General features: G+C 38.8%; 1 protein-coding gene across 4 annotated transcripts in view; it reads left to right on the forward strand.

The window, feature by feature from the left end:
* Window positions 1-9,169, forward strand: part of MTA3 (metastasis associated 1 family member 3) — a 131,288-nt gene extending 122,119 nt beyond the window's left edge. For 2 of the 4 annotated variants that reach the window (XM_071806052.1, XM_065835383.2), the window contains exon 19: window positions 4,778-9,169. In XM_071806052.1, the coding sequence (XP_071662153.1) occupies window positions 4,778-4,913 (136 nt within the window). In that variant the 3' untranslated portion in view covers window positions 4,914-9,169. The remainder of the gene's footprint in view (window positions 1-4,777) is intronic. The other 2 variants (XM_071806051.1, XM_071806054.1) reach the window with 2 other exon arrangements.
* The last annotated feature ends 3,810 nt before the right edge of the window (window positions 9,170-12,979 follow it).

Genomic DNA, 12,979 nt, shown 5'->3' on the forward strand with positions numbered 1-12,979 from the left:
CATTCAGTCTCTTTGTAACCTGTCAGGTTTCTAAGGATCTGTGCCTACAACTTCATTTCAGTTAAATTCTCTTTGAGCAGACTCAGCATTGCATACATTTCTGCCTTCCACTTTGCTTAAAAGCCTGTTCAAATTAATAGAAAGCCTATCAGCCTCCTAAGATAGTTCCCCACCTTGTAATTTAATCCACCGAATAGTTACAGTGTACCTCTGGGTACAACAAGCCCTCAGAGAAATGAGTGATAATTAGGTCTAATAACCCCCAAGGAATGATAGTTATTTTTTAAATAGTTGTTTTTCCTAACTGGCCTTGAGCTTGCACTGAAAATTTACATTGCATGAAACTTATATTGCCCTGGAGCAGCAGCAACTTCACTAATCTTTTGTCTGGAAGACTTTTTTCAGTTTAGCTTTTCTCTCTGAATGTCTCCATTGTTAGACTGGCTGCAAATTTCGCAGACTGCAAAATCCTGCCTTGTTGTAGTTAATGTGTAGAACTCCACATCCTCCCAGGGTCCGCTGTATTTTGTACACCTGACACATTTAAGTTGTTGTTTACAATTGCCAAGTCCTACCAGAATACTTCACCCCAGTCTAGAGACTTGGGTGGAATTTTGGCTACAATTGTCCAGGGGATCAGTTCTCTTACGCCTGCTTGCTGACCTGTGCATATTCTTTGTGCTACCAACAATAAATGGGTAACAATAACATTTCCACAGTACTAGGTCTTTGTATATAAGGATGTTTCTCAAATGGCATCAGTCTAAGATAGACTCAGGCAAAAAAAAATCAAACTAATTTTGGTAGACCATGAGACATATTATAACACTATGCCCTTCAGCTTAAAACTCTGCAGCCAGATTTGTATTAGGTCCTTAATATATTTTTAGTGGAATCAGCATCAAAAGCACTTCTGGATCTCGATATTTAAGAAGGGTTATGGGCATCTCAAAAGTGTGTGTGTGTTGGGGGCAATTCCCCTTCATAGGAAAATTTTGTTTCTTTCAAAATAAGGTTTGTCACCTGCTAAAATGTCAGTGGGCCTTTCATGCAATTAATTTTTCTCACAGTAAAAAACTTCTGCCATAACTTGAATTTCTTTAGTATTACTTCGGAAGTACTGTTGGTATAGCTGAGTAGACCAAAGTTACTCTAGTCATCACAACTCTGAGTCTAATGCAGAGGAGGTGAGACAGATGCATAACAGTTTATATATAGAAGCAGTAACAGACACATATATATGATACAAAGAGAGCTAAAGCAAGTAATGCCTTTAATTCCTATTACAAAAGGCTTGAAAAACACATTGTTGGTTAACATCAATGGAAGGTTGCGTTTCTTTATTTTATTCAAGTTTAAAAATTGCTGCTGTTTCAATGTGTGGCATAATTAGAACAGGGAAGTTTTGAGTCAGCTTTTACAAATGACAAATTTTGATAGCAACTATCCTATTACTGAGAGATCTGGCCATAACAGAGTATATAGCATTGTGCTTAACTTCACCAGGTGGTTAGTTACATGGAATTCACTTAGATCCTGAGAAGGGGTTGGTTCATTGAGATTATTTGCCTGAATAAATTTAGGCGTACCTTAAATACCCTATGCAGCCTAACTATTATTTCTACCCAGTAAGTTGTAGTCTGTGTATGAAACCTGCAAAGAGAAGCTAGACCTTAATAGTGTATGGTACGTGTGCACATTTCCATATTTCCCTGAATAGGTGCCAGAGGTCTTACGTAGCTTTATCTGCAGTTACTAATTGAAGTTTCATGCAGACATAAAGAATTTGTCTTATTCTGACATTAGCAGCAGTGCATCACATTTGACAAAAAAATGAGCACAGTGGGCTTTATATACCAATCACCTATTAAAAGTTTGATTCATTCTCATACCTTTGGTCTCAGGAGGGCTAGAAGTAGGATACAAAGGCTTTAAAATACTTTTTAATTCGCATTTCAAATGAAGTCTGTAATGCATCATACTTCAAGCACTAGTTCAAAAGTCAAAGGAAAAATCAGGGGAAAATTGCAATTACTCTTTCATAACAACTGCAAAGGATGTTATCAATGCTACAGTTATTAAAGCCATTTATTGCCATCACCGAATAAAAGCTTTATGTAATTAGAACATATGGCTGGTATTAACTGAAAAAGGGACAGGAAATTGAACATTAAAGGTGAGTCTGCTCTTAATTCACTGTATTGTTGGGGGAGGGAGGATAGTGTGTTGAAGTGCTCGGAGTGAAAGAGCCACCGACAGCCTTATCTTTGAATTTCCCGTCTTTCATCAGCTTCTATTACAACCTGCATGTTAAAGTGTTAAAAAAGACTCTGAAGCATTACAGAACCTGATCAGTGCCTCTCAAACAGCTTGACTGTATTTAGATGCTAAATTCTGTAGTGTAAAGAATCAGCTCCATCCACCCTTTGTATTTTTTGTCATAAAAAGAATAGTTTTGGCTTTTAGTGAAATGGTTGTTTTAAATATTATGTTTAATGAAGTCAGTGGAAATTTCCTTTCTTGCAATTTTATTTCTGAAAGGCTACGCCCCAGAGAACTAATTTCTAGAAGCATTTTCTGTTGAAATAGAAGTGCTGGTTTGTCTTTTTAGAGTGCATGCCAGATTAGTTCTTCTGACAGTCTATATTGAGCTGCTTTTGCTTATGCTACCTGAAGAGTAGACTCTTTTTGTGGTTTACTTGATGTAATGTTGATGATGACTGCTTTTTTGTTCTGCCTTTTTTCGTTCTAGTTTTGAACTTGTATTTGGTGAGAATAACTACCTCTTTGGACTTTACTGTCCTTACACAATAATCACACATTGTAATCTCAAATACTTTCCTGTCCTTACATATAGTGTTAGCTGCAAATTGCTTTCCTGAGTAGGAACTTCTTGGCAGTTTATGAAGTTGCCTTATTAAAAATTCAGAAGGGCGGACTATTATCTAACACTTTTTAAACTCAGATATTCTCAAACGATTAATGACTGTGTATTCAGTAAATAAATACAGAGTTTTGCAAAGAAATATGTCAAAAGGGATCCAGTTACTTAAGATTTTGCTGGAATGATCCCCATTATTAATCAGTGTGGGTAACGGCTATTGTCTATTCCTATGAATTTACAAAACCTATCTGTCTCATTATTTTAGAAATGCATGTTTCTATCAGTCTCAGGTTATATTTCTATGATCTTACTGTACTAGAAGGTATGCAATATCTTGTCAGTCAGTTTAGTATCTTCTTAGGCCTAATTTAAAATGACCATGTAAAGTAAGTTTGTGTCTCTGTGAGATTGTGTGAAAAGCCTAAACTTAACTTTCTGGCAATTCCTTTTCTTCTGTTCTGCTTATTACTGAATGGTGCTAAATCCTAATTTGGGATTCCAGGCCCTGAGACGCTCATGACATCCTTCTTTCAAGCATCTAAAATGAGTAATTCTCTGAACCTTTTAAATATATTAACCAAAATAGATGTATATTTCAGGGTCCCTTTAGCCTCTAAAAGCACAGTATATTCTCCTGATTCTGGCTTTTTGTTTTGTCTTTGATTATGTTATCTTTTGTGGTCCAGTTACTTGACTGGAAGCTTATATTCCTGCAACTAAACCAGTAACTAAATATCTGTTTGAAATTTCATGTGTAAATTTTTATTTTAGTATTCCATAGATTTTATTTTAAGCTGATGCTGTATGTTCAGTGTCACATGCCAACATTTTTCAGTTTCAGTGTTAACAACCCATTAAGTGAAAGGGACAAATAACTTCTTGAGTTACCATCTCAAAGCCTTGATGCAGGTAGACACATCATCATGTTGTAGTTTGCAGTCAGGTCACATTTTCAGCTTGAAAGTTTAAATTAGCCTGTTCTTATTTAGCGTTCGAGGCCCCACTTTCATTCATTTCCATAAGCTCAAAATCTCTGTAATTTATAAAACTATAGAAATGAAAGCTAGGCTTCTGGACTTGAGTGAATTCAGAAAAGAGGTAATTTTCCAGTAACATCTAATATTCAAGACTCTGCCCATGAAGATGGTTCTTTACATACTCTGTGTGTGTCATTTCTGTGTTTTCTGTTACTCTACCCTGGATACACTCAGCATTGTGGTTATTGATTTATAATAGTAGAGAGACAGAGCAGTTGGAACATAACAAAGCTTTTTGTTTCAGAATCAACTATCCTTGGATGTATAAGATTACAATATAAACAACATGATTGCCTGTAGTCAATATGTTTGATTTATCATCTGAAAGTCTAAAATTATGGTGAATTTACAGCACCTGGAAGGCACTAGTACAAAAAGCCCAGAGATTTGGATCATGCGTTATCTGCAGAATTGATACAGTGCCAATAACAATTGCTCCCAGCCCACCACTTTTACAGAGGTAACATGTTCACTTGAGTGCCAATGAGGTTCTTTCTTCTGTGGTCCTTCGTGCCTGTACTGAGAAGTTCCCATGGAGGGATTCCCCATTTTAGCATTCTGGCCTAAGACTTCGTGTAATTGAACCTTGTTGGCCAAATATTGTCTAACACCGACTCACTTTTCACTGAGCAATTGTCAGTTACTAGTTGGAGACAACTGTAAATCATCAGTTGATGGACAGGGCTCACTCTTGTTGAGTCTAAGTCTCTTTTCCATGAACTAGCCTTCCTGCTCTGGTAAGAGTATTTGTTACATTTGTTATTGGCTCTTGAACAGTCTTCTGTTAAAGACTGAGATTTATCTCTTCTGTTGTTTCTCTCTTTCTTCCCCTCCTTTCCTCTTTCTCTCCATACAGAAAAATCCGTAAGAAGTTCACCAGATCACAGCTGAAGAGAGCTTCCAGAACACCTTGTTCTCCGATCATTGCCAAGACAAAGTTTCTCATGAATAATAGGCAGGCACAAACAGACCCAGGAACCATCATGCACTGACGACATAACAGCATCAGCACCATAATCATGTCAGAATCATGTTTAATTGTGAATGCAGATACAACCGGACCTTCCACATCTTCGAGACAGAAACAATGTATGGACAGATTGTGGCTGGGTTCTGTGTTCTGGGCACGATCCAACAGCAGCCCTTGTTTTCCCTCCTCTCTGCAGGGGCTACTTCTGGTTAACTGTGCAAGTCTATCCCAGATTGTCCTGCTGTTCCCTCCATTCCCAGTCATCGGCATTGGCTGGTCAAGGAGGAACTGTTTGCACTGACCACACTGAAGAGAGTATGGATGCAGAGTCCACCCACCACATTTGTCTATGCCTTCTAGTGGCTTGTTACAAAAATATGCAGCTTGCAAATCTATTGCAGTGTCCTTAAAGTGGGATTAAGCCTTGAGGGCCTTGCATTTTCAAAAACAACTGCAGTCTTGGGATGTTCATATTTTTCAGTACTGGCTTGAGTCACTTTGGATTTGATTTTCTGAACTGCTGAGCATCCAGACCCTGAAATGAGGACAGGAGTTGTTTAGCAGTTCTGAAATTAGACTGAATTAAGAAGTGCCCATGATTAGTGTCCAGTTTTCAAAATGCTGGCCATGTTAGCTTTGGTTAAAATCCTGGAAAGTATGTGTGGCAGTGAACATCCAACTGGACTAGTTGCATGTGTAGGAACTGGTCCCATTGTGTATATATTTGCAAGCATCTACCTATTTATTTGGGTATTTTTTGCATTTCTTGAAGCCTATTCTAATAGTGAAAACCAGCAGAACACCATTCCCAGGAAAACATGAAGAAATAGAGTATTTTCAATTAGAAATGTCTCTCTACAAAGTAATTTCTACATTTTGATATGTCTGGATAAAAAGATGTCTTGCAGAATGCTTTGAAGTTCATAATTGTAAGGCTACAGGTGGATACTTACCATGGAGAGATGATGTGCCTTTTGAAACTACTTGTAGGAAACTTGTCAGTCCCTGTGAAGGTGGGAATGGCAACAGAGGCAGGTCTTTTTTCTACTCAGGTACTTACAGGTGAACAATCTCTGCCCTGCTTTGAAATCGAAGGCAACCAATGTGTAGCACTTCTGTGTAAACCTAATTGGGATATGTGGATTCTATGAGGCAAGTTGTGTGTCCTTCAATAGGTTGTGTTTCCATATGGCTTTTTAAGAGGTAATCAGACACTAAATGCATCACAGTAGGCTGAGATGAGCTGCAAGACTTCTTTTTTCTATCTCTTTACTAGGTAGCTCTAACAGTATAGTATAGGTGTGAGGTTTTCCTCCAGCTGTGGATGTGCACTCAGCTCCGTGGTTGAAAAGACAGATGTAAGTGGTGTCTCATACCTCTGGGTGATTCCCAGAAAATCCTTTTTCCCCAATGCGCTGTATGGTTTCAGCCTGAAAGAGCATCTGTAATCTCAGCCTATAACTAGCCATGCTTTCCCTCTAGGATTTTGAGTTCTTGGGATAGTGATGCAGATGCTTCTTCAAAAAGAAGAAAGCACGTTGACCTCCTTAAGGGACTTGCTGATCATCTGGAGTGATGGATCCAGGTCTTGTACACTGTCTTTCACCAGCAAGAGAAGGATGAATATGAAGGAGAGATTATGACATGAAGTGCTCCTAGTAGTACCCTGAGCACCTTGGTGAATGTTGCTGAATTGGACTCAATTAGAGAAGACCTGGGATTCATCTGCTTACAGTTCTTTCCAGTAGCTGCTGCAGCGTGCAGCCCTAGGAGTCTTTCATAGCCACAGGATCTGTTTTTCCCTCACAGCAGGAGGGCTTTTTATCAGATAACTGAGCAGAGACAACCTATTCTTATTAGTAAGAATTGCCTTTATTAACTACGACATATGGAAACACCTTCTGTATAATAGCTTCCTCACCCATTAAAATAAAGAAAACATGATTATTCAGCAATTTGGTTGACTGAAAGCATGAAAAACATGAAGAGAAAGAGCTTTGTCTCCCTCAGGCATCAGTGAAATCACATACAGCAGACTCATTTTCAAAGTGTCATTAGGTGTAAGGTGGTGGATTTTTTTATCCTGCCTTATTATGCTTGTACTCAAATTGTTTCTTTTCTTGTCAGTGTGTGACAGTGTCTAGCCAGTATTTTGTAAAATCTCTGTGTGTTTCTGCTTTTGACAAAAGTGTTAGTGTCTGTAATTGTCTGATGTGAAGTCATTTTTTTTTCCCATCTCCCTCTCCTCAGAGGGAAAGAAGGTAATGCAACTCCGTTATGCTGTCAGCTGCCTGATACTGTTCTCTTTTGCACCAAATAGCCAAGGTAAGGAAGAATCCTCCTTTGCAGCTTCAAGCCGAGGTGCTTCATGTGGAGGCACTGGAAATAATGCTGTGCCCCTGCCTGGCAGAGTCATTCCGCAGGTTGCAGTAGCTGGACCCTTGGGGTGGGTAAGACACAGAGGAGACTGCTGGAATAACTTCTGCTCTGTCTTTGAACTGTTTCGCATGCAGCTGCACAGAGACTTTCCCTCCCCTGAAATGCACAGTGCACAGAGAAACTGCGCGCCACGTATCGCACGTTTGTCTTTACCTGCTCTCTCTCCATCTTACCTTTCCTGCAAGGTGGACACAGGATTTAACTGTGAATTTCAGCCGAAAGCATTGACAGAAGATTAGCTGAAGACACATTCCTGCTGGGTTTGGGCATAAAACAAATAATTTTTTGTAGAAATTGTGATGCTCCTTACCACAGTGTGATGCAGTTCCATGCTTGCTGTTGAGTTAAACATTTTTCCACTGGCTGTGGGCAAAGATGGCACACTCCTGTGGAAACTGGAACAGTATATCCACAGCAAATCATAGCTCAGTACTGTTTTTGTCAAGCTTCCCAAGATAGTTATTTTAAAACTAGCTAGCATGTATCAACCATCAACAATGACACTGAGTGTAAACATAAACCTCAGAAGCAAGGACAAGAAGTATGGTACTTACCATGGATGTGAGCAAGAGAATCTAGGCAGCATGAGCACTGCATTTGCAATATGATTTGTTTTCCAGTTAGCTAAAGAAGAAATTATCTGAAAATCTGCCTCTCCTCTTAACAAATATGGGGCTAGAAAACCACACAAAATGTATAATCTTTTTATGTCCAGCAGTCTCATATAAAAAGCAGGAAGATTGTCTTAATGTTTAAAATGTCTGTGTTGCCAATTTCAACTATATAGCTATTCTGCTCTCTTGGAATATTTTGTATATTGTTTTCAGATCATTTTTACAGGCCACTATTTAGTGATGGAAGCTTTAGTTCTGTAGGATAGAACAATGAGGCTTTGAAATACTTGAGACTGCTTGAAATGTGTTGGTGACATGAAAACATCTTTTAAAACAGTGTTGTGATTAAGGGCAAATATAGCCTTAATTTCTGTAGTCCAAACCTTGCAGCTTGTTATGAAAACGTGTGTATTGAAACAGAAATGAAGGACAGATAATCAGTAGAAATAGTGAAATGGAATCTGCACTTACAGAAGGTACACTTTTTATTAATCTAAACTAAGATTTATTTATTTTTTTTAACAAATATAATTTCAGCACAGCTACTTTCCTAATTATGAAATCTTAAAATGGAATGGCTGCATTGTAGTTTCTGATATAGTCACAGCACAACATGCCACAGCCTTGCGCAGAGAACAATTATAGTCCTTCAGATATATCGCAAAGTACGACATAGTGGACACAGTGTCTTTATGTATGTGTACTGCTATGCTAATGGAAGTGTTAGAATCCTTTGTAAATTTCAGCAAAATAATATTCATTTTTATTTTTTGTCTTGAAGGTCCTTTATATAAACCTGTGTCTTCATAAGCCAGAGTGGGTGTCAAGAGATTTGAGTTTATATAACTGCACAGTGGAATTTTTTGGAGTAAGTCAGGACTTTTTTTATTCAAATGTTGCATGTTGAGGGAGGAAAACTAATTTTGGAATACATGGGTTTTGGATAAGAGTTTTAGGTTGTACTATATAGTGATCAGCAAATTTGCAGAATGTGCTCCTGTTGCTCATAAAGATTTAACAGTTGGTATTGAATTACAGTATTGATTAAATAAAAAAGAGAAGCATTAAAGAGAAGTGGTTTTAAAATTCTGTTGTTTAGACTAAAAGTTGATTTCTCAAGGGAATGGTCAAACTGGGAAGCTCAATGTTGAGTGTTTAAGGATGTGGAGCAACTTAGAATGAAACAGTACTATTTAATTTGCATTAAAGTGTCTTTGTGTACAAACTTTGTGACTCTTGGCCCTTTTTGCAGGAAACTAAATTTCTGTATTGACACTGTCATCCAATTTTACATTAGACTACTGAAGAACCAAGACACTGAAAATTGTTGAGCTGTTTAAACTACACTAAAGACACAAGCAGATGAAAGGAGGATGAGGAAAGAAGACTCAAAAATCAGGGAGACAGAGATGAGGTATTGGTCACTGCATTGGAACACTAGAAAAATTCTTATGATTGAACTGAATCCAGGCAAAAGGACTCATAGTCCACAAAAAAATACTGGAAGTTAGAGTGCATTGCAGTCTCCAGTGCACTGGCCCATCTAAACCTTGCAGGTCAGCATTAGTGTTAAAAACCTTGTCTGTTCAATTGGTAGCACATGGAACTGGTGGCTTCTATGTGGATACGGAATATAATCTGAATTGCCTTCCTTACGAACATTTGAAGTAATTTTCCCAAATAAATTGAACTTTTTTTGCAGAGAAGGATAATCATACAAAGGGCTTCTGAACAGAAGTAATGGCTGCTACTTTGCAGGTTCGTTCAAGGCAACTCTTTCCATCTCCTAATTTGCCCATCTCTCCTGGGGAAGGCAGGATTTATGTGGATCCATGCTGCTTGGTCCACAGACTAACTTTTCTTTCAAGTGTGTGCATTAGAATGGATTATCTTCTCCCCCTGCCCTAAAGAGGCCTGTGCAGATTCCAGTTAGAAAAACTCAAGTTTTTCTGTCCCGTTTGGGTTTTTTTGGCAAGATGCATCACATTTCCTGATCCTTTTGGGTGAGGAGCATCGATACCAAGGAGGCAATCATCTCTAGATGCATTCCTTTGCTGGGGAAGATGAGGAAGTGGTCAGCTCTTTAACCAGGCTTACAAGGAACCTCAGTCAAAAAGGTGGAGGTTCAAGATACTCAGCACTTTCAAAGTAGGACTGTAAAGCCTTTCTGTTATCTGTTTGAACTATGTACTTGTGGGACCACTTTACTATCTTAATACTTGAGTTGACTACAAAGGTATTGCTCATACATACAAACCTTCAGCAATGAAAGGACATAAACTTAGTGTTTTTCTTTCCCTTGCACTAGCAACCAGAAAAACAACAACAACAAAACAATGGAACAACAACAAAAAACACACAAAAAAAACCCCACCGAAGGCTGTGCTGTGTACTTAAAAGCAGAAGTGATTGGAGAGGACATTTTACTATGTTCTGCTTTGGTCCTTGGTATATGCAGAACTTTCATAAAGCACTGTAAATGCAGAACATACTTTCTGTGAGACTGGTTTGATTGTTTTATACAATAGAAAGCTAGCAGGCAAGTGACTACTACCAATTCAGTTTAATGCAAAAGCCCTACGTGGGCTTTAGGACCCTGTTATATTAACAGCCACTTGTTCACTGGTTACCACTGTGGCAAGACCAAAACTTCTTCAAATATGCATTATCTGTGTATATATTAAATGTGTCTTCCTTTGTTGAAATTAAAACTCTTTATTACTCATTTAAATTATGATAAAACCTAGGCTTCAGGGCAAAGCATTGTCTCTCACCAATAATTTTTGAAATACGTACTCAATGTCTGCTTTGCATAGCTGGGATGTTCCTTAAGCACTAGAATTGGCACAAGTATTATGTGATGCAGACATTTGTTTTCAAGTGGCTTAATAGAGTCTTGTAAGGAACAAAATCTCCTTCAGGATGTAAATCTTAGTCTGTACTGCTTTGGGCAATAGAATGGGAGGAAAAGGATTAGAGCCAGATTTCGATGCTGGAGGAGTATGATGACTCCCTACTTTGTTTGTAGGGGTTTTCCCCCGCCCCGCTTGCTAGCTGTGTTATTACTTTAGAGATTTGCTCCTCAGTTATCTCAATCAATAGCTTCCTTAATGTGGAGGAAGCAGTTCATGTCAGTTTTGGGTTGCAAGTGACTCTTTCTCTACTATATTCTGCTTGGGCACATAAAAGAACATTCTGTACAATAATACCAAAGAAAAAGAACGTCACAAGGATTTCTGTGAAGCTGTGAAGTAAATGACGAGTGTATGACCTTAAACTAGAATGGCAGCCCAACAGGGCACTGAACATGATTTTCTGTTATAACATGGGTACAACTGTCCATGACTGAAGGATCATTCTTTCAAGCAGTGCTTTCTGTTCCAGTTTTCTGGACATTGCACTTGCTTTTGCTATATTCATCAAACTCCTTCATTTGTGCCATTCACTCTGCCCGGTAGTCACATACCGGAAAAAGGAACCACTCCTACCTAAATTTTTCTATAAGGTAAGTTATTGGGGCAGATGCAATAAAAATTTAGAGACTGTAATAATATAAGATGAATGGCTCTGTTTTTGTTTTATTTCCTTCATTGAGATGAGCACTTAAAGTCTGCATCATTTTTTTTCTCAAAATCTTAATTTTTCTCCAGTCAACAACAACAACAAAAAGCAAACCAAACAAAACAAACCCTAGCCAAACCCACAGAAGCACAATAGGTTTTTTCCCCAAAAAAGTTTCCAGAGTTGGGAGCACTGCTCCATGCAGGGAACTGAACTGCTTTGGCAGGAGATCAGTCTAGAATTCCAATAGAATTTTAATCTCTTTTTCAGACAGTGAATCTAGGAAGAGTTACACTGAATGCCTTTGATCCTTAGAATACGCATTTAATCCATAATCCATAAGGCAGTCGTGTTGCACGGTCTGCTTGCAGGAGCTTGACTCTATCCAAGCTGTTTCTTAATCCTGCCCAATTGTTTATTTTCACTGTTAGTAAGTGCAGTATTAATGGGCCTTTTCAAGTGAACTAGACTCCATCCTGCAATTTGTATATGCACAGTTAAGGCATGGTTAAGTATCTTCCCCTTTTTTATGGTCTCTGCTTGCTCTCCTGCTTCCTGTACGTGTTTGGAGGGCATGATGCTGCTCCCCTTCTCCAGGTGTGTGGGTTTGGCTCAGTTGCTGCTGAATGCCTGGGAGAAGGAAAGACTGGATCACTGCTGACTGTCCCTCTGTGCAGACTGCATATGGGACGCTACAAACCACTCCGATGTTCCGTATTCTAAAACGGTAAGTATGGGGACAGCCTGTCTGGCTGGTGCTGCTGTCACCCCTGGCGTGATAGTGTCATCTTATTGTCACTGCTGCCTTTTGGACTGTAATAAATGGTTCAGAGTGACTGAGCCCTCTGGAGAAGCTCCCATTCCACTACTGCATAACTGGAACACACTGCCAGCCCTCTTATTTAACTGCATATTTGGACCCTAATGGCATAATTGGATCCACTCCCCTTCTAAGTAGCTTCACCAGTGCTCAGGCATCTTAATCCTGCCATGTTCCATTTACTTTGCTTCCTTGACCCTTGAATTTTAACTCACTTTTCAGAATGATGTAAAGGAAGATTATAATTAACATGCTATAAGCATCTGTAAGTTTTTACTCCCTCCCTGCTGCTTCATTTTCCAGCTTAAGACCATTTTTATTCCATTACTTTTATCTTCCTTTCCATTGGTCTTCATATGCTCAGATCTTACTTGATATATGACACAGTCATCAAAATCACAAATTTGTACCTATTGGGATGACTGCAGTGAACATCTGACATGGGCTTATATAGCTCAATAAGCCTAGATGGCATATTGGCCAAATCATTAGAATTCAAGTCCAGATTAATATTTTAAACCTGCCCAGTTTCTCGGGTATTTGGAGCCACTGGTTTTGTATTGTCCCTTCCAAAGACTGGGGCTTGCTGCAGACTTGCAATCTCATGTTTGGCTTTTAAAGCCTTCCTTAAGGCTTAGAGGAGTTCTGCACTAG

Source organism: Patagioenas fasciata, chromosome 3 (assembly GCF_037038585.1).
Source record: "Patagioenas fasciata isolate bPatFas1 chromosome 3, bPatFas1.hap1, whole genome shotgun sequence".
NCBI classification, from domain to species: Eukaryota; Metazoa; Chordata; class Aves; order Columbiformes; family Columbidae; genus Patagioenas; species Patagioenas fasciata.